This window comes from Camarhynchus parvulus, chromosome 4 (assembly GCF_901933205.1).
Source record: "Camarhynchus parvulus chromosome 4, STF_HiC, whole genome shotgun sequence".
NCBI classification, from domain to species: domain Eukaryota; kingdom Metazoa; phylum Chordata; class Aves; order Passeriformes; family Thraupidae; genus Camarhynchus; species Camarhynchus parvulus.
Window position 1 is genome coordinate 46,099,642 of NC_044574.1, and position 23,262 is coordinate 46,122,903.

General features: G+C 36.9%; 1 protein-coding gene across 2 annotated transcripts in view; it reads right to left on the reverse strand.

The window, feature by feature from the left end:
• The window catches only part of TBCK (TBC1 domain containing kinase), an 87,099-nt gene that overhangs the window by 16,928 nt on the left and 46,909 nt on the right, over window positions 1–23,262 (reverse strand). For both annotated transcript variants that reach the window (XM_030946904.1, XM_030946903.1), the window contains exons 22-23: window positions 22,891–23,052; window positions 8,939–9,120 (exon numbers count right to left, since the gene is read on the reverse strand). In XM_030946904.1, coding sequence (XP_030802764.1) covers window positions 8,939–9,120; window positions 22,891–23,052 — 344 coding nt within the window. The remainder of the gene's footprint in view (window positions 1–8,938; window positions 9,121–22,890; window positions 23,053–23,262) is intronic.

A 23,262-nucleotide genomic window follows, 5' to 3' on the forward strand; every position in this document is an offset into this window, starting at 1 on the left:
CAGCAATTCTTTCTTTAAAGACTTTTTTATCAGACTAATTTATTTCCTCCAGATTGCAAAGTGAAATATATGCATGTGCTTATAAGATAATTTTGCTAATTACTAAAAAAAATACTATATCTGCTCTATCTCGTAACAACTATATTTCATCTCAGGCATTTTCTCACAGGAATTTTCCAATGAACTGAAACTAAACATGGCTAACATCAAGCTGTCAATCCTTCTACCCCGTCCTCACACCTTGTCTTCATAAACACCATCCTGCTACAGATACTTTGAAACTGCAAGAAGCTACTACAGAAACTGGATTTGAGTTGAGACAGCTCTTCAGGCCATCACATCCACCGAACACACAAATCTTGCAGATTCTTCTGAACCTTTAACACCTTTCCTACTCTACACAGCAGTGTTCCAGCTGTTGTATATCACCTCAGTGCCTACTCTCTTTACCTCAGCATGGAGATGTGTAAGATACAGGCTGATATTTTAGACAGGAGTCTTCACATTTCTCAGGACTATTTACTTCAATTCCCTGTTTAAGCTTTACTATGTCATTGCAGGCATTGCTTTTTAGCTGTGAAGAACCAGAAGGAAAAGTAGGTGAAGGAAGGAAGAGGGTTCACTGTAAACCAAATCCTTTAAGTAAGGTTAGCTCCACTCAGAAAAAGTTGATGGCACTGACAGTCTCTTAGTAATTGTTTACAAATACCCAACAAGTTGTGAACAGAGTGTAGCATGCAAATGAGATTTTGATTTTACTTGCAATATCCTGTTGAAGTTATCATCTGTAATTTTTTTGTTGTTTTGTTTTAAACAATGAAGCATAATGATTATCACAACCTAAAATTCCCATGCTAGTGATACTCTCTAGGGAGTACAGACAGGACAAATAGAAAGAAAAAAAAAAGCCAGGATAACCACGGGGAAAAGCTTAAAAAAAACCTTAAAAGCGTATCACATATATAAAATGCTTGTTTCCTCCTTTCAACTATTTTCCTGCTGTGATCTATTTACTCTTTTCCAAGGCAGACAAACTTTCTAAATAAAGACATACTTTCTAAAAAAACTCACACTCTTTCTTAAGAAGGCAAAAGCTCCACTTGAAGCACAGAGCCAGAAGGTAGTTAAAGGTCCAGTTATAAACTTGTCTTTCAGCCATTGTGTATACAGAGCATGCTCATATACTTGCTGTCATTACTGAGGAAACAGAAAAATTATCAGAAAGGCACCCACATTTTCACACATCCACATATGCACAAGCGTGCTAGCATACTGAGCTTACTACTTAAGTGGCTTTATCTGTTTTTCTGCAAAGAGAAACTTATTTTAGCATATTCTAACTACAAGCATGAATCTTGCTTTAGACTCTTCAGCTATAAGCAACTGTTTGTCAGGGAAGACTGTTTAAATCAGCAGGACGGCAATAGCAGAAAGAGTACCTAAGCTGAAGTCTGAAGTCTCCTTGTTGCCCAGAACTTTCTCTGACACAACACCCTACATTCTTTATTTTCAAAGTACTTACTCTTCTCACCCCATTAATTTTCAAATAGGCCTGGGAATTGCTAATCCATATGCATTTACTGCTCTTAATAAGAAGAAATAGGAATTAAGAACTTAAATTTTTTTAATATTAGGAATTAAAGCTGCTTAACCATTCTCAATTTGGAAGCCAAGTTTCAGAAAGATTAAAGCACTCCAGAACACGAGGCTGGTACAATCACAGCTCCTATCTCTTTTCCCATTAGCCTGTAATCGCTTACAGGCATTTCATCATGGCTATTAAATGAAGATATACACATTTCTTTGAGAAAATAGCCAAGGATCTTTAGTTCTGCTGAACCTGAATTTAACAGTCCCATCTGATAAACACAGAAGCTATAAAGGAACTTTCTATCCATGGAAAGGATAGCTTTATCTGAGTAGATGCAGGGTTTCTCCCCTTTGTCTTTGAAGCTGACAAAACTTAGTGCAGTTTATTTAATATACTAGGAAGTTCAGCCTGGAAGTCAGAATAATTAAAATCTGGGGTTCAAGCAAAATACTCTATTCAAACTATCAAGGTCCCTCATGAAGGAATATGTTTTATGAAAATGTCACTCCATATTTTTCAAACATATTTCTCAAATCAGTGTATGCATGTACACAGAAATAAGACTATGAAAACAATTTAGAAAAGCTTGTAAGATAATGGTTTATGCTCTCCACTTGCCCTCCCCACCATTTTTATTACAATTACTAGCAAAGGGTCATACAAAAAGGCTTCAGTGTTTTTTGATGTTCAATTGTGACTGTTTATAAAGGAGGAACAACCAAAATTCCAGATTTTAAGAATTCTTTTCTACAATATTTCAATACTTGAGTGCCAGTGTTCTCTACACAATCTCAAGTCTACAAAAAATGGAAGTGAGCTCTGCTTGCCAACCCAGCTCATTATTAAGGAAACACAAGGAAAGGTCATCTCAATGGAATAATGTAACTGAGTGAATGAACTGAGTCAGCAGGGCTGAAAGACACAATATTCCCCTGCATGCAGCAGGGCAGACATGCTGCAAACTCAGTTATTGCCCCTGATATGATAAGAAAGGTAAAAGCTGCTCACCACTGCATGGAACCATTTCAAAAGACAAAGCTGAGACATAATCCAGCTATGCCTGAAAATACTCACAGGATACCTTAATGTGCAATAAAACTTGAAGAAAAAGCAGGAGCAAGAATGATCTTGCCAGCCTTGAATGCTTTCCATCAGTGCCTCTTTTTGCCTCTTGGACAGATGCTCTGTCCTTGACAAGAAATTTATTCCTTTGATTTGAGAAAAATTACTACAGTATCTTTAGGAAACAGTCAGAGATTCCCCTGACCTCTTTAAAAAATATACCAACAACTACCAGAGTTTAACAACACATCTCAATCCAAACTGCAACTGCTAGAGGAGCTTCCTTCATAATGTGATCACATATCTCACTTGGTCAGAGACCTTGGATTTAGACAATCTACCTTCTTTCATTTGTAGTTGCTGTTTATTCACATTCCTGTTTTCTGAACTGGCATTACCAATGGCAGCACGGCTCTAGGACATTTGCAGTCATTTACCACTGTGAAGCCTGTCAGAACATGCTGTTCAGGCTCTCCCTTAACTGGTGACTATTAAGAAGAGCACTGATTTTGAGTAATTGACAAAAAATTTGACAGTATGATTAGCCAGACAGTTACTGTGTAAGCTGTATGTGCTTTTCACATAAACCTTGGATTTCTGCACCATTCCATCCATTTTAGAGACCTGGGCCCAAGCTTTGTTGAGCTATATTAAAATCATCATCAGCAGAAACATTTGTTCCCATAAGCCTAAAATGTATTCATTCACATTTGCAGGATGGGCTCCATGACTAAACCTTGGTTTTAGGCTCAGCTTTACAACCAGTATGGATTCTTTCTCCTAGTTATGCTGTCACACACATTTGATAATCAGATTTTCCACTCCTAATAATGTCAGAAGTGTAAAAATATGTACAGAGCTGGAACACTTTACTAGTAGATTAAGATGGTGTTGACACCATCCCACAGGCAAGAGAGTTGCATCCAGAAAGTCTTTTCTATCCTCCAATTGCACTTCCTAATAAAGTTAGATCATGATGACACTGCATCCTGACTCAACTGAGAAAACATACAGCACCTAGCCTGGCCTGAGGTGCACTAAGGAAGGAATGCGAGGAATCCTAAATTCAAGATTAGCTTAAGGCAGGCTCCTATAGAGACATGTGTTGAGAAAATGAATAGGGTAGGACAGAAAACTCAGGAGTAGAGGGAAAAGGCACCTGAGGCTGACATAATACACCTCTTCCCCACATCATGAAATTTGTGTTAATAACACAGTTACACATCTAAGACCTAACTTTCACAGCAGCAGTGTATGGCACACACAGGAGTTGCTCCAAGCTGGAATTAGAGTTGCTGTGAGCGGCAGGAGGGAGCTATAGCTGTGTACCTGGGCACGTGGGAGACAAACCATTAGGATCCTTCAGTCTACTTCTCCTCCAAAACTTGACTTCAAAAATTTCTCCCAAACTCCATTGCTTCTAGTGCTACAAGCACACAAATAAAAAATGTAACACCAAGTGGACAATTCCTCACTGCAGTATCTAATTGTGCTTATCAGAAGCTGAATGAAGCATTAAGCTATTTAGATCTGTTCTGGCCCTAAAGCATATTCTAACACTCTCAGTGGGTTATTCTGACTGTTACTTCTCTCCTAAAGTAAATTTACATAAACACTGCACTGCTCTTTCATTTTCCCTTTTTTAGATGCAGGCCACTATTTTTTAAAAATAAAATACGGATTGCTTAACAAGGTATGAAATAAAACTGTCACTCAGGAAGCTTGAGTTTGGCTTTGGTTGCCAAAATAACTTATTTCCACTATAGCTCTCCCTCTCAAAGATAAACAGAGTCAGTTGTAAAATACATGAAAACAACAAAATAACAACTGTGTCTTCAGTCAGCCAGCCAGATTTCAAATCAGGACCACTAGAGCCTGAAAAATTACTAAATCATGGAGATGTGTAATTATTTCCTAATATTCTCCTAGAATCTGATTTTAAAACAATTTCCAAATTGGGAAAAAAATTATAAAGAACATTCCTACAAGATGCAGAGAGAAAGAACCAGCTAGATTTTTTTAAAAATAATTAATTTTACTGGTAAAATTACCCTTTCCCCTTCTGCACATTTGTTAATCAGTCATGGAATCCCAATTGTGGGAGGTCTAAAAGGTCAAATGCACCCAGCTTTCAACTTCAAAGTGGGTATAATCACAAAAGCTTATGAGGAAGGACTACTGGACAATCAGTGAATCCAGAACTTGAGCCTAAGGCTGCAGCAGAGAGTGCTCTGGTTGCTCCAACTGCCCCATTTACATTCAAAGCAGATGAACACATCCCAGAGAGACCCTAAAACCAAGTCTGTGCAAAACAAGCTTACAATCCTTAAGTATGATCTAGAGTGTCTCACAAACTATTGCAGTCTCACATAAATAGTGTCTAGATCATTACAAACATATTCCTTTAATTCTGCCTCAACTAAGCAGTACATTTGTTTCAATGAGTTTACATTCAACTTAAATAATTGAAATTTGTATTACAACTTAAAATAAACACCCATAACATTAATTTGAAACTTCTGAATTACCATTTAACATAAATTATTTCCTGAGCCTTATATTTTGTATTTTATTCACTCTGGTAATTTAATGCCTCATCTTCTATGAGAAAAAGCCTTAAAACTATAGAAAATAAATACAGATTTTTTTAAAAGAGTCAGAATAGACAAGGTGCTAAATAAGGCTTCCTTTAAATAATTTAGTCTGCACAACCAAAGTTCTGGAAGCAGAGGTTTCCCTACACTCCCCACTTCCTGGTAGCTGCCTGCCTGGCTTATGAGTAGGAAAAAAACCTTGAAAAGCTAACCAATAAACAGAGAACATACTGAAGTTTGCAACAATTGCTGAAGTATTTGTCAGAATGTGATGGGCTTATGCCTAACTAAACAGCTATTTGTTTATTCACACACAAGAATTATGGAAGTAGTTGGAGAGAGTGTATGTCTACCATATCTATAATAATGGAGACACAGATACAGCAGAAATTTTTTATATTACAGTGTCATTTCTCTCTGTGTCCCCTGCACATTCAGGAAAAATACTTCAGGAGTTTCCAGGGTATGAAAGCAAGTTTCAGGAAGAGTAAGAAGAAAAAAACATCAACCATGTACTGGTAAAGAAAAGTTACAGATACAAAATTGAGTAGATTGTAATGTAAATTCAGTATTTAATGTAAATTCAGAATTTAAAGAGTTTTTCTGTTGTTATTTTTGGCGATTTATCTTTCTAAAAATAAACAGTGCAACCCCACTTAAGATGCACATTCATTCTCTCTGAAACTATTTCCTCCTTGAGATTTTATCTCAGTAGAAATATGCTTACTGGCTGAAAGAGTAAAAGATTAAGCAACAACAAGTCCAGGAGGAAAAAAGAGAGCACCCAAGCCTATTTACAAAGTTGCAAATAGATGTCACTAAAATAAAAAGTAAGCAATGCTCGTGATAAAAAGCAGTTTTGTTTTACTGACTGCTGATTTAGGGAGAAAAATGCACACCCAGAGGGGAAATACTTCTCCTGTTATTATTAACCAAAGCACAGTTACATACAGATACACACAAATATTTGAGTTGCCAATAAAAAGCACTTAAGAAACAAACTGAAGCAGCATAGAAAAAAAATACAAATAGAGAGGTAAGAGACAGCTGGTATTTATAATTAAAAACACTAAACATTTAATGTTTCAAGAAGTCATAGATTACCTTCAGAAGCAAACCCACAACTTTCTTCACAAAGAATTATTTTGTACCCTACCCACTTTCAAATACAGAGGTGACCCACAAATATAAAACTGGAGATAGAAATGTAGTGTAAAGTCCTTGTCCAAAGAATCACCAACTAAATAGGTAAGGAAACAGAAAAGTTATTTTTTAAGAGCTAAACTGCAGAGCAAGGACACAATGGTGTTTTAGAAAATCCATTAAAGGATGCTGTGTGTACTAAAGGCTGAACTCAGATTTCACCACTTTCAAGTAGATAAGAAGTTTCCACATGGCAGCAAACACCAGTAGAGGACATGTTTGAAGAAAGAGATAATTCTAGGATTAAGGTTGAAAAAAACCCTAACAAAAACAAACCACACTACCTTTGTGTGTAAATAGTGTATTTCACCAATAATTTCAATTTAGTTTTTATCAATATTGCTCTAATCCCTGAGAAGTGTTATTTTATGAAGACATCCAAAGGTACAGTCACAAGTGAGAGGTAGCTCATTATGGACTCATGTTACACAGGACTTTCCAAGTCTGATTTATGGCCCCTGACTGAATCATAACATACTGGACTTGCATGTATCTGTCTCAAAATCTGACACACAAAAATACAGCACATGAGAGCAAACAATAAATTTACAGACTATAATCTAAGATATGAATAGTCTTTCTTGTGTCCAAAAGATTAGTTTCCTCTTTGCTCACATATTTTGGTATAGATTTCTGAATCTGTTCAGGTCTCTTTCATATGATGAGCTAAAAAACCAAAATACAGCAGTAACCGAAAGATCCAGTGTACTTGTGCTTCAAAAGATGTTAAACCTTCAGCTGCACTGCAGTAAATGAAGAGGTCTTTGCTGTTAGACAGACAGAGCTAGAAATTAAAGAGAACTCAGTAGAAGTTCTAGTATTTATTTATCTACTTTTTAACATACCAAAAACATTTGCTTAATTTCTTGGAACTTGTGGGATGGATGATCCTAATTACTGGCTTTATAAACAAATACAAATTCTGGTATGAAAACAAAAACACTATCAGGAAAAACCATCCAAAACATTTCTCGGAAAATGAGAGAATACTGAAAGAAACTTGCTTGATTTGAAATAAGGATTTTTCTCTCTGTTACAAATACAAATCTTTTTACTGCTCATTTCAGTAGACCAGGGCTGCTTTCTCCCATCTCCCTCTTTGCTATATCCAAATGCTTTGACTCTTGCTTTTACACATAAAGGCACAAGAAAATACTTAGAAATCAGACGACTAGTTTTTTTATTCTTTTGCCATAACATTCAGAAAAACTAGCATATACACAAAGTCATTTTCACTGGTAGCACTGTCAGACATCTGATCAGACTGCCAAGAGAGACTGAATACTTTCCTTGGAAGTTACATTGACCTGACAGATCAAAGCCCTGGGCAACCCCACCTGAATTCAGTGTTGGACACATTTTTTGTAGGAATTTGTACCAGATGACCTTAGGAAGTTCTATCTGAATTAGTCTATGAAAGTGCAGTCCTTGGCTCCTTCAGAAAGCCTCTCTACATATCCCCAGAGGAGCACAGCAGCAGTTGTGCTGGCTACAATTCCTGGATGACAACACAAGTATTCCTCTGGAATTTCATTATTATTTCCCATTGCCTTTCTAGATCCACCTATTGTTTCTTAAATCCTGTAAGATCTTTCAAGTTTCCTTTTGTTCTTCATTTGCATGTCTGCCTGCACTTGCAGTCCTGGATTTTTAGCTAAGGCTTCCAGAAATTACAACAGAGATAAAATAAAAACTAAAGTAAAAACTAAGAAAATGACTGAATATCAAGCTCCAGTTTAAGGACTAAAAAGTAAAGATTCACTTGAATGACAACAACACTTTTTAGTTTCCTAGTAGTTAGGAAAAACAAATGGAAAGACTAAAACCTAATGCAAGTCACCAAATAGACATAGCAGGTATATATATATTTCCTAGATTATTGGAATGCTCATGAATTAAATGATTGTTGGAGAATGTGGAAGGAGAAAAACCCCAGCAAAATAAAATTTAATTTTTAAGAGACTAGCTAGATTTATACTGTTGAGAGGAAGGAAAGGAATAATTTCAAACCACCAGTATTCAGATAATGCAACTGTCAAGAGAAACAGCCACTAAATTCTACTAGAGAGAGAGGAGAAAAATAATTTTGCTAAACTGGGTATCTATTTAATGCAGACATTCTCTTAGCTACTAGTTACTCTTTGTCAAGATAAAACCAGGCATAACTCACGAACTAAACTCTCAGAGTAACTTGTGGCATATCCTTTACCTGACATGCCAAGATGGAAAAAGCAGCCAGAGCTGCCTGCATCACCTTCCAGTTACCTATTCTCACTGGCTCACTGCAGTTACCTATTCTCACTGGCTCACTGCTCTTTTTACTGCTTTTCTCCTGTGATAAAGCCTGCTTGTAGCTCTGCAGGCAAGCTGTGGACATCAGTGTGTTGCTGTAAGAGAACTGAAGGAGCAGGAGTTGGGAGAGGCAGGAGAAACACACAATCTGAATAATGTGGACAATGCTCCCCACTCCCTTTGCCAGGCTGCTTACGAGGTCACTGCGAGGAGCCTCCTGGTAGTCTGCAGAGAAGCAGGCCAGGGCAGAGCTCCTGGTGCCGCTGCCGTCGGCGGGCGGGCGCGCGGGCTGCGGACCGAACTGCCTGAACGTGGCGCTCTTGGGAGTCCAGCGGAACAGGTTGATCGACTCGCGAACGCAACGCTCAATGTCAATCTCTGCAAGAGGTTGCAAGGAAAAGCAAGAAATTCAACAGCAAAATATCAGTAAAGCCAAGTAACACAGCTATGACATTGCTAAATACACATCCACCCATCTATACCTTTGTCTGTCTCTCTGTCCCTTGCTCAAAGCAAATGTAGATTTCAAAAGCATTTTCCCATTCAAAAAGAAAAACACTCCCAAGTTTTCTTACTAAAACTAGTAATGACATTTTAAAGAATTAATTTGATTTGTTTAAGGGAAGCGTATCAAAAATTTAACCAATGCAAAGTCAGGACAATAATTGAAACCTAGTTTTCGTAAGGCATTTTGAAATCTTTACAAGTCAAACTATTGACTATTCAATGCAAATTTGTGCAGTTCATCAAAAGTAGACTTCATACAGTGTACAGACATCAGGATTTTTGGATCAACTGAGCGTCTCATTTGTCAGTTAAATCCTACTAACAGCCAGATTGAAAGCTTTCATCTACTGAATTTTGCATGGCCTGACATTTTGACAAAGGTACCTGTTATGTTTGCTGAAAAGCAGGGGTTTTCAACATTAATTTGTGCTTGATGGCAAACATAATGGATTGTTTTAGAGGTTTTAGAGAATTTTTTAAACAAACAAATAATGCAGTCCCAAATCCAATTAGACTTTCCCAGTGAAACATCCCAGCTGAAAGAGTAAAGTGCCATTGTGATGATATATTACACAACTTGAAAGGAAAACGGACACCTATCAAATGAGAAGCATCCTAAAATAAGATGTGGTGAATTAAAAAGCAGGAAGCTACACTGAAACAGGTATGTAAAAGGAAAAAAAGCAAACCTGTTGGAAATACATTTTTTGCAACACTAAGCATTCTGCTTGTATATAACGTCTAACAAGATGTAACATAAAAGCCATTTACTCTTTTACCACTATAAAAGGACTGGTTAGTTTTGCACCTCCTGTATGTGGTCTCATGAAGAGCAAAAATGATCCTAGCTTGCATTTCATGACACAACTGGTCTAGTGTGACAGACAAACAGCAGGGATATCAGCACTTTTTGTGTCTGTACCAAGATCTCGTATGATTCATTACAACAGTCAAAATTTAGATTAAAGCATCAGCTTCTATGAAGAAAACAGAGGCATTGTAGCCAGGCTTTATCTGTAGCTCTCAAACAGATTTGATGCCCTGCCATCAATCACTCATTGCCATCAGCGGATTTGATGCCTTGCCATCAATCTGGGACCTACTCCAGAAATCTCAGTCATTAGCAGGGTGGTGAGCAGAAGCAGCTGAACTTGAAGCCTGGGGCAGAATAATCTAGTTGGATGAGATTACTGACTGTTTAAAATCTGGAAGATGTGATCAATTACTCTTCCATTCAAAAAGCTTTCCGTGTTCAGGTGGGATACAATCTGCAGCAGATGCTTTAATTCCATTGATGACAGGATGCTTATGTGCTATTGTGCTTCTAAAATTCTGAAAAGTCTGAGAGTAGAGCTGTGGCTTACCCAATTTTAATTCTAGCTCTAAAAACCTCTTTGTGGATGTGTGAAAGTAAATCACAATTTTCCTTGACAGTATCAGGTTCCCTAGCTTGGGATAATAGGTGTCACAGATAAATGGACTACACGATGTCTCAAGAGTGGCTAACAATTTCTCATTTCAATTATACTATCATAGAAGGCTGTTATTCAGCATCATTCCCAAGGAAAATACACACAACTGGTGAATTTCACACAATCTCTTAATTCAGGTAAAGAGAGGAGATGCCTTCCACTGGTTATTCTTCCTCAAGCTCAGAAAACACCTCAAAGCACCATCATTACAGTTGCACTTTTTTCTACATTTCTGAAAACTCATTTTATTTATAAAAAGTTGAGAATTTCAGTTCAGGACTGTAGTACATTTAGAGTGGGGCTGTGGTTTCTTTTTTTGTTTTGTTTTTGTTTTTTTTTTTAAGTTATAAGACCCATTTCCTGAGATTCTTAGCTAAGGAAACATTAGTAGTACTTCTATAATAAATGATATGAATGCAGAATTTAGCTAGTAAGAAAAAGATTGGAACAACAATAATTAATAGCATGAGAAGCATTTGGCAGTGAGAGGGTATAATAGCCAACATATATCTGAAATTGAAAACAGAACTGGGGGGTGGAATAGGAACACTGTTTGCAGTAAAGCTATAAAAAAGCTCAAAGGAGAAATTGAGACTGACAGTGTTAAACACTGAAACAGGTCAAAATATTTTTCCTAGAAACAAGCTCTGTAATTTCAAAAGAAATCCATTTCAGAGAACTGGTAAAAAGGCTTGGCCATAGGAACAGGCTTCCCAAGGGAGTGGTCACAGCACCAAAGTTGAAAGAGTTCAAGAAGCACTTGAACAATGCTCTCTGGCACATAGTGTGACTCTTGGGGTGTCCTGTGCAGGGCCTGGAGATGGACTCCATGATCCTTGTGATCCCTTCCAACTGTGTGTGTGTTTGTAAAAAACATAACCAGTTCTCACGTATCACGTAGAGTGTAAGTAAAAATTGTAGGAGTCTGTTGTTCTGTGATTTTGGAATGTTTGGTTTTTTATTTCTTCTAAGCAGCATTTCAGGAGGACAGTGGGCATGGCTGAAAATGAAACTCCACAGAACAACAGAGAATTTTTAATAGTTTGTGAGGGAAGTCAGCAAAAGCATAAAACAAATTTACAGGCTGCCAATTAAAAGCCTAAAACAAATTCACAGGCTGTCAATTAATTCATCTGCTTCTCAGTAATGCAAAATAAAAACTACAACAAGGCAATTCTGGTTTCCACAAGTAACAATAAAAAAGCCCCACAACCACAAAATGCCCCCCAGCAATGTGCAAATCATAAGCCCATGCATGGGAACAGTCAACATCTAGCATCCATAAGGGAGACAAGACTATGGGTGGTGAAAGAATTGACTCAAAGAATTTACTCACATTCTGTTGAAAAAAACAATTACTTTCAGGATATTGGAGTTTAAGACTACATTAAACTGGTATAAATATTTACAGAATATTTATTAGTCACGTTGCATGAACAGGCTTCACACTTGAGCAACCTTCAAGCCCTTCTTCATCATTTGTTTGCAATTTCGGTTAAAGAAAAATCACTTCCCGTCAGTAACTAAAATGCAATTCAATCTGGTGCACCCTTGCTGGATAAGACCTTTTCTCCTCTTTTTGACTAATAAGTAAGGGTCTGCTGAGCTACTTCAATCCCAATTTCTTCCCATACCCTTTCAAATATATGACAAATGAGTCAGTCTCTGGTGAAGTGTCCATTTTTTGTTATCTCCCCAAGACTTCACATTCACACAGCATTAATTCTGCCTGTACTCTTCCTGCTCCCAAGTCACTGCATTACGAGCCAGAAAACATTAGAGCTTCCACGTTATTACAAACATACCATTGGCATGTCAGAAGCATAAACATATCAAGTCAGAGCCTAGAGTCTTGAACAAGAGTATGAACAAATGAACAGAGACTACCTCAGCAGAATGCCAGAGCAGTTGACACTTGCAAACAACTTAGAAGAACACTCTTCTGAGAGCAGGGTCTGCGTAAATCTCCAAGTGTGAGCAACAAATGAAAGTAACACTTAGAAAGGATGAAGAGGGCATGCTCACTCATGGAGATGTATATATAATATCTCAGTGCTCTCCAAGATCCCAACACTGGGGTATTTTCGTTTAAAAACTATGCCCCTTCTGTTTTTATTAAGACAAATTATTTAATTGGAAAATCTGTAATGAAAATGTGCTGAATAACATGGTGTCATTAAACATGAAGCATGCAAAAAATTTAAGCCTGACTTAAAATACTATAAAAATATGTTATATCATAAAAATACTATAAAAATATGTTATAATTTCAAAACTTAGTACATCTTCAAATTGTTTTTGAAAAAATGCAGAGCACCTGTATTTCAAAAAGTCAAAGCTGGAACCCAAGTATCTTAGGAATCAAAATAATATTTTCATTTTCAAACATTATATTTAGGAGTTCTGTGTCAAAAGAGCTCAAGTATTTCACAGACAAGCAGCAACCAAGCCTTACAGGAAACAATTCTATGGCAGCAGCTAATTGCTCAGCATCAAAAGGCTGTCTCTGATATTTCTAAATATGCAAATAATACAGCAACAGATAAAGGCAAGAGTAGAGAACGAAAAGAAAAGTGATCTAACAGCAGCATCTTGGTTTTGCCATGGCCCCATCCTAACATTAAGCCTACTGAAATGTTTTGCTCCTTTTCTGAACTAAACTTACTGTTTATTCTAAGTTTTTAATTTTGCTATTTTCATGCTAAACTGTAACTTCTTACCAAGCTGCTGCCTGCCTCTATGCACAGCCTCAACTGAAAAGGACAGCTCAGCCTTACACAGCTGCTTTTTAAGTTATGTAAGTTTATTATTATAGATACAGGAGAGAAGTAGATTGCACTTGAAACAGATGTTGAAAAAAGCATCAGTTTAAATGCAATACACCTGTGATAAAAGCACACAGAATGTTTTATTTTTACAGCAAAACCAGGTGTGCATATGTTGTTCACAGCAAGTGAAGGCAAGTAATGGAGAAAAACATAAGATGAATGGTTCTTTCCTAATGAAAATCTACACAGACCAAGTCTTTGTGTGCAGTTAATCAATTCCAGAGCCTTTTCCTCGGGTAACAGGATACCAGTTAAGAAACTCAGCCAAAATAAACTGCTTCTGCATTTTGGGAATAGACCAGAATTATGAGTGTGGTTTGACATCTCCATCACAAATACTTTATTACTGCCCTGCCAGGCAACATTAGCTTTCACCACACAGCCACATAAATAGGCCAGAAAGTCTCTGTGCTATGAATGCTCTGGTACTGAATAGGTCAGTCAGTTCAACCTCCTGATTCCTGCTCTTAGAAGAAATAGAAGTGAAAGGCCATAAACTCTTTTTTCCTGATGACATACCGAAGAGTGTGCATATTTAAAAGGACAAATCTAGGAAGAGAAGTGACATTTCTATCCAACATCTCTGTATCTATTACTGTAAAAAGGTTATTAAAAATGAAAAGGTCAATGCAGAACTATTATTTTACATTATTTATTTCATCCATTGCAGGGTAGTTGCGTGATTTCATTTTTTTTTGTGGACTGCAGTAGAGAGAAGCAACAGTAAACACTATGAATTATTCCCTAGACATTAGGGTGCATAAAGGGCAAACATGGAGGCTTTTCTTACTTGTGATTGCGAAAATTCCTCTGACTCAGCAGTTCACTGGAAAAGTTTGCTAAAGAATGCCTTCCAGTATGGAAACGTGCTGGTGTCAGGATTGACATGAGCAGGGGAGACACAGAACGCCAAGTGACTGTACAAAGAGTAAAGCTTTACTGTAAGCCAGTCACCAAATGCCACGTGCTATGTCTTATTGAGAAAGACAGAAATAGATTACATAAAGACTGGAGCTAAGCTGTGACAAGAAAGCACTTTTTAAACTTTGTTATGAGGTGTGCCAGTGCTGTTGAACAGCAGCTATTTCTGCAAACTAACAAAATGTTAAAGACATCTGTAGAACACTGGCCAATGACAGAAGCACAGGAATTCCCAGTATATAATGGAAATAGTCAGAGGGACACTACTATGCAAAACTTGAGAAATACACAGGGGGAAATAAAGCAGCTCATCAGAAAAATGAACATTAATTCATAGGTAGATAATAACCAGAAGATGCATGAAAGGAGAGGTTTATAAAATTGCAGGGATCAACTCAGGGGATGAACTTGTGGTGCCACCAACACAGCATCCAACAACAGTCAATTTTTGAAGGAATAATTCTTTTTCAGCTTTTCTATATTCTCTTTGTTATATTTTTTGCTAAATATCTGTCAAGTCAGATTTAAAATCTGAAATACTAGCAAAACTCACCTTCTTTATCCTAAATCTATGCTTCACAGAAGTAATATGCAAAATACTGAACTCAGCAAGCAAAAATAGAGATCATCCTGTTACAGGTTTCCATCTGTGTGGTAACTATGAGTTACTTCAGTTATTTCCCAGGTGTAACAGGTATAAACCTGTAAAAAACTCTACAGTCAGAAACTCTGACCAGGACAAATGCTTACAAAGCTGATGATTCTCTCAAGAGCCATAAGTAGAAGATCTTTGCATTAGCTCTCCTGTTAGCCTTCAGGATATTTATAAGGAAATAACATGAAGTAACTCAGATTTCCTGCTTTTAAAATAAGATGGAAATTCAGGTAATCCTGAAAAGGAGCACCTGTTGCCACGAGAAAAGGATGAAAGCCTCTAATTTGACCTGTGCATTCCCATACCAATGATGGAAAAACTCTGGGTAAAAGATAAATAGAAATAGAGTATTTAGATCTGCCTAATGAGTATCCTGAACCATGGAACACTCTCAAACTGCTAGAGCATGCAACATCTTATTCAGGATTGAAATGTTATTTCCCACAAATACAGCAACTGTAAACAGGAAGGATAACTATCTTGCTTATGTACCCATACTTAAAGCTGCTTTCATTTCCAAAAAAATGCTCTAACCATTTGGCACTGCAGAAGATAACTTACTGAGATCCAAAATTTCCACTGTTTACTACTAGTCAAGTCTGTTAGTGCTTCACATAGTTAAGTAATAGCTTTAAGTAATTAACAGCAGCCCAGCCTTGTCAGTATAGATTTTCTAAGTTATTTAAAGCTTGCAGCATAATTAACCTATTCATAAGCCACAGGGAAAAGTTCCTTTATTCTGTGAAAGAGCTAAGTTAACACCCTCATTTGAATTTACACATGAAAGCATTAAAGTACATCCAAGACATAAAAGTTTGTCATTTCAGGGTTGCATTCCCAGCAGACAAGTTTGTGGTTTATCAGCTTACATGACTGCTTACATGATTTGTCTCCTTAGAATGGTGCTATGCTTTTTTTTAGCATGAAGACTGAAGAACTAGCAGGAGACTGTCCAGCTCCTTGCCTTGCTCTAAAGCCAAATGCAATGTGTCCAGCCTACCTCCCCTATCTCCTACAGATGCTTGTCTTCACTTAAATTTTTGAAGTGACAGAGGTGCCACCTGATACACCCCTGCTGGTTACTCAGATATCTCTCAGCATTTTCAGAATGCAGGCAACACTGCTCACATACAATGTGAGCTCTTCTCAGCTGGGATACCTGCCCTTCCTGAACAAGTTTTGCCCTTCAATATTAACAATGCAGTCCTGAAATTTATTCCAAGGTTGCAGTATTAACAAAGTCTCACCTTTAGGTACAAACCCTGCTCTAGTTGTCATGTTTAGTTTTGGACTTCCTGTTGATTTCTGCTAGACTCCAGGATACTCATAGGACATTAGGAACAAAGAAATCTCGACAAAGACTCAAATGCCTCATGCAGCTTTATAAAGGCAAGAGTTTAAGTGAAATATTATGTGAAAGTAAATCAAAGGGAACTGACAGCTATCCCAAAGTATAAGAGCACTGAGACCTCACTTAACCTCATTTCAAAGTCCTTATTTTGACAGAAAGGTTTTTCTGCCTCTCAGCCTACACTGCCATTCCAATCTGTATTTAAGTAATGTATATATCTAGTACAATGCTAGACATACACTCCCCAAATATATTTACAATCATATAGAAATGTGGCGATAATGTACATTTCATTTAAGAATTTTTAATACTGCATTTTTTGTGCAGCCCATTTAGAAATTCTCCTCAATTAACAGTTAGAGAACTAAAGATTATTGAGCAGAACATTTATACCTGTACAAGCAAAGAAACATATTCATCATAACAAAATTATAAGCAATTACCCTATGAGGCACCTTGCTCTGTCAGCAACATTCTCTGCAATTGTAAAAGGAAAAAAGTCTAGTACCCAGTATTGCTTTCTAAGCATGAGTCTAATCCTGAATCAGCTGCTATGCTTATAGTTTCAATGGGAAAAAAAGGAAATATTTTCCCAAGACACCTTTGTAATGAAGAAAAAAAATCACCACATCTAGCAACAAAGCTCGGATAAGAGCAGCTGGAATTTTGTCAGCTCATGCCTAGAAATTTTAGTATGTTTGACAGTCTATCTTCTTGTACTTACACTTTATTTCAGTGTAAAGGTGTACAAAATCCTACATGACTAACAGATGGATTATTCTATTTTCTGAAGTGCCTTTTCACTATGGAGAGTACTATCAGGGCTCTTTCAAGAAAGAGGGGGCATAAGCTGTGTGTCAGACTGTTTTTAAGAAATGGACTAGGAAAGTTCTGCTGAGGAACTCACCTTTCCCCCTTTTTATGAAGCGCCATCTCTTGTGGCAGACAGCCCTTTGCTAAGGGATATATATTTGATTTTCTTCTGCCAGTGACAACTACAGACTACAATAAAGTATTTCAGTATTTTTTTGCTTAGTGTGTTGCCCACTCCAGCATTCCTCTTTAGTCTCAAGAGGGTAGAATCTATAATCTAGATCTGGTTTTTTTGTGTCACAATGAGTGGAAAAGGTGAATAATTAAAGAATTCACAGCTTCAGGTAAAGCAACATTAATCTTACAGAGTCTGACACTACCAGACAGCCTTGCTGAGCAGGTGTGCCCTAACAAATCTCTCTGATTCTGTCCCAAAGCCAACAATCTTGAGGAATTGCAACATGAAATAGACCTGCACCTCCAAAAAGCCATCCAACATAGCAAAGATGAGCACTCAGCTCAGAAATAGATGCTTCCATAAATATCAGCCTGACCTACATATTTCAAAAAAAGAAAACTAGGAAAAGTGACTTCCTTTTAAATGTTGATGTCTTTTGATATTTCCAATCAATATTTTTGTCACAGTTACAACACCATTATCATGTGAATCATGTGAAAGAGACCAAAGTGCTACTTTTCTTCAGCTGTACTGTAACTTGAAAAAGAAGTCAGCTTCACTAGCTCTGCAGCAAAATACTTTCCAGAGCCATATTCCATGAATGACAACAGAGCAGTATCTCAAACTTTTGTAGCTGAAGTTAAAAAAGTTTCCTTGTAGAAGAGCTGTCACAGCATCTGTTCCTCAGAGCCTTAATCTAAGCAATATTTTCAAAAGTGCATGAAAAAAGTCAAACAATAATCAAAACATTGTATTATCTTTTTCCTACTGCTCACGGGAATATGAAAAACCACTGTATCTCTGTAAATCCCTTCAAAGGTGGTGTTTTAATCTCCAAGGTTACATTTTCTTTGGAGGAGCGGTGAAACAAATGGGAACAGGCACTGAACACCCACAAACTCACAGTGGACTTGGTGGCCAACTGTCATTTTTCTTCTTATCAGATCTATATTAACTAAATGCTGAACCACCAGAAATTCCAGTACAATAAAAGCATATGGACCTCAGATGTGGGCAGACAAAGGATTTTTAGGAAAGAAAACAGCAGAAAGTAAAATGGTAGCTACCCAGGGTCAGAAAAATATCTAAAGTAGAGCCTTCTGATATGTGTCTAATTTTGCTGCTGTCAACAGAAATGCATAATTCAAAACTGCTCCACACAATCTTTGTACAGAATTTCCACCATTTTTAAACTTTTAGTCCATTTATAAGCTGGATGCAATCCTTCTAAGTATTCATATGGCTTCCACCATCATGGGATGCAGCATTTTGGCACATCACTAGCATGGCAAAGGATATAATAATTTCTCCCACATTAGAGAAAATCCATTCCCTGGAGAATCATTTGTGCCTGTGGTTTGATGACAGCCAGATCTTGCATCTTAAAGCTACATGCCTGTGTCTCACAAAGTTTTCCACTTCAACCATTTCACTGTAGCTCCTCATTGTACTGGACTGCTTTTCTACAGTCAGTCTGTATGAACTTCCCATCTGAGACCAAGGCTCTTTGGAAGCACTGACTATGCTGGAGTCAGCAAAATGAAACCTTCCTAACGTGCACAGCATTAGAAGAATGAACCCTCCTCTTGCTCCAAAATTACAGAAGATGAGCTTATTGAACTAACATAAAAGGTTTGTTTGAGTATGTTTTATCTCATGTTTAGGCTTGGTGTTTCCCTATTGTCTGACACCATCTGTCCCCATCTTTTAATCAGTTCTCAGAAGTCCACAACTCATCTCTGTATGTCAGTGCTGATATTGGCAGTGATCACTGGAGGAAGATCTGTTTTCCAGGCTCTATACTGCACCCATTCCAGCTGGGAGTGGATTGCTCTAGGGATCCTTCAAATGTTTGCAAAGAGCAGTGTGTGTGTCTGGATACTTCCTAACAAAAGAAGTATCCTGCTGTAGACTTTGTACTACTTGTACAGTGGGTAATGAACTTGCTAATCGAGTCAAACTACAATAAGCATAATTTCTGAGTTGAATAATGGACATCATCACACAAACTTACTGCAAGATTCTAAAGACTAAGCTATAAGCAAAACTGCATGTTTTAAAGTAGACTTATACACTTTGTCCTCAGGGCATGAAAAGCCTTCTGAGTTGTAAATCTGCCGATATGTGAGGTTAAGGGGTATCCAGGCTGGTTTAGTACAAATAAGCACTGGTCTGAAAGCAGAGTCCTGTCTCTGTTGTTGGTACTTCAGGAATTTCATCATAATAGTGTCATCCTTACAATTTTCATTTTCCAGACTTGCAGGAAAAACAAAGGTAATGTGTAATGTCTTTGCTCCCTCTGCATCACCTGAATAAGACAAAATTTACTAAGTCTCAAAACTACAGGTAAAATACTAGCAACAAGTCCAGCATTAGTTTTGTTTGTCTGTCTCAAATATTCCTAAATATTCTCTGGAATCTATATGGCTTGAATAAAGTTTGTACTTAACAGAGGTCCTTAAACACAAGGAAAAAATATGAAAGAATAAATGACAGAGAATTTAAATTTAAAACCCCCAGCCTTTTGGGGTAGTAATTTCCTAAACAACCTAATTCTATTTAATTCTATTTAGCAGCTGCTTATATGCCCCCTTCATACAGCTCCATGAGGAATGAAGTAGGACATTTGTTGCAAAAGGATTTTCCAGTATTCTTAATTAGCCAATTATTTCATCAAAATTTTCAAATACATTTCCTAATCTGCTAGGACATTTTTTGAACAACATAAAAATAAAGTAAAATTTGCAACAGAGCTTCCAAAAATAGCAAGTGTTGCCCAATTGTATTGGCTTTATAGATAAAATATGGGCAAAGCTTTGAGACAAGTATTGGAAAGGGTTTTCAGAAGCAAGTAATCAATGCTGACACAATGCCCCTTTGTTTTCCTCACATGACTATTATTTAAATTTCAAAAATTATTTTAATTAATAAATAACTATGTTAATTATCTTATTTAATTATTTTAAAACAATAATTCCATTTGTGTTATATACAGTGCACTGGAAATTAGGCAGTGGGGTTTTGGTTTTGTATAAACAAGAAATCTTAAAAGTGTTCCAAAAAGTTTCAAGCCTGCAGGAAAATACCTCTATCAGTTTGGAAAGGAAGTTGCCCTCGCTGGCAGCCTGCAATAAGCCATTGCAGTGCACACAAAGCTTACAAACTACAGGAGTTTTAGACTGTTGAGCAACAATTGATTTTAGTTTAAAATCAATGCAGATGATTTGAACTACATAATCCCTTCCTGGGAGTGATATCTTTTCAGATGAAGGTTATTTGTAAATTACTTTCAGAAAATTCTCAGCCTTGGCACAGAACTTATCGTAACCAAAATAACAGAAGTCTTGTTTGGAAGACACAGGTGACAAAATGCATAATGAGTCAATACTTTTCAGTCAGAAATAAGAGGTCAGAAAGAAAAGGCACAAGGCTATGAGAATTATATGTTGAAATAGTTACTGATTAAGCTAGACCAACAACATTTAACTTTTAAGACACACTAGGATTGTCTTTTACCCTTATTCTTTTTTCTCTTAGAAGTTTTACTAGCAGTATTTTATGGAATGCTTTAGATTAATCTCAAAATATTCAATTGTGCCACTGTTGACATCCTAAATATCACAGACACCACCAATTTAGGAAAAACCCCAACTTTTCAGAAACCTGTATTTCCTACCAGAGTATCAGTAAAGTGTCATCACCTAAAACCAGCAGAATGCATGCACCTTATACCACTACAGATTTTACTGATTTAATTTTATTATATGAACACATATTTATTACAAGAACTAATGTATTCTTATACATGACCTCGGCCTAAAATACTTCCACTGTCAGTAAATCAGCTGATTTAAGATAAATTGGAATCTATAATTTAGCACCCTTCAAGGAAAAGAAAAAATATGGAGAAATTACCTTAGGCAAGAAAATAAGTTAAATATTAATGGATCTGTACTTAACTAGGACATACAGTTAACACATGGGGGAGGAGAGGGCCGGGAGAAAATCAATCTTTTAGTTTAGCACTCACATTTCAGCCATCTGTAGATATCCCATTAAATTTACCATGAACATTTGAAATGTCTAAACATACATATTGAAAATTAAAATTCTACACTATAAGGAATGGCCTAATTAAATTTTCTTATAAATTTAAAAATATAGTAGCAAATGGATAGTATATCTCAAACTAATAAGTAGGAGACAAATTTTGAAATCCAGACCCATCTGGAAGGTTTACAGTGAGAGACAATTTGTGACAACAGTATTTGAAGAAATCACAGAGCCTCATTTATGATAACTCACTGACTTATGCAACTGTGGAGTCAGCCTCATCTGCTTAGTACCATATCCTAGACTTCTGCTAACCTCTGTGAACTCTGCAGTTGTGAAGACTGCAACTCTCAAGAAGACCTTTTAAATTCTCCTCCAAACTTCATTCTCTCCTTCAGTTCTTCTGAATAAGAATTTCTGTTTAAATGAGTTACTGAATTGCAGACACGGGAGTTCAAATAGAGCTCACTAAATCCTTAATTAGCACAGGAATCACCCCAAAGTTAGAGTTATCTAAAGAAAAGCCACACATTTAAAACAGTGCCAAACTCTTACCTAAGACCTGTATTACATTAGTAAGATCCTGAGCAGGAGAGAGGGAATTAATGCAAGAACATAAGCATGTTCTGAGTGCACCAGCCTTCCTACTTGTGTCACTACAAAGTAAAACACACCTTTCAGGTGACATGGCTTACTCAGATCAAATGCAGTCTGCTGTCTCACTAGGTACTTGCTCAGAAGGAAGCTCCAAACTTCATGGTTAACAGCAACGTATTTTTGTAAGGTACCAGTTTGTATGGATAGGTTAATCACCTCCTACTGAGCAAAGACACAGAATATCTGCACAATGATCATGCAGACTCTGATACAGTTTTGAAAATTATTCTGCAAGCTTTAAATTTCAAATGGAAATATTTAACAGAGTAATTCCAATGGCTTCCTATACTGCTTTCCCTAATCCTTTTACATTAATTACTTCCACAGTACAACTTTAATTATGTTTGAAAGGAAAACAGGCTAATACCAGCACCAAAGAGGAAAAGGACTGTTCAGAATTGTACTCAATTTATTTAAAAATTCATATAAACTGATTGTGTCTGTATGTAGCATGACAACGAACAGTTGCTTCTGAATGAGTTTAAAAAGTTCTAAATTTCACAACAGAATACTCCAATCTTCACCTGGAAATAACAATCCTACTGCATTCTTGCTGATGACAGCAAAAGACTTCAACTAACTACAATAAATTGTAGTTAAGATGCACACATTCTGGCAGTGAATTTGCCTAAACCTACCATGATTTCTAAGCATATATTTAGAAACACATTGGGAAAGACAGAGAAAAAAGGAAGAAACAGTATTTTCTGTACCTGGCAAGTCTGAAAAAAGGAGAATGCACTCATTGAATCCATTAGCCAGAAGACGATCCCTCAGCTGCTGAAGTATGGCAACTCCAATACAGAATGGGAAAGAGGAATTTCCAAGCAGTAATGTATCCCACAAGTGAAAAATTTTGTGCAAAGGAAAGACATCTGCATAATGAATAAGCACAATAAATAAAACTCTATAAGCATATACACACAATAGCAGGGTTAGTGAGTTGCCTATGTATTTCTTTCCTCTCCCATCTCAAGTGATTTCTTTTTTATTTGGGAGCACAGAGGATTCAAACCTGTCCAGGATACTGTTTGTGTTCATATGCAGTTTGATTGTTCTGTAAATAATGGTCATCTTTTCTTAAT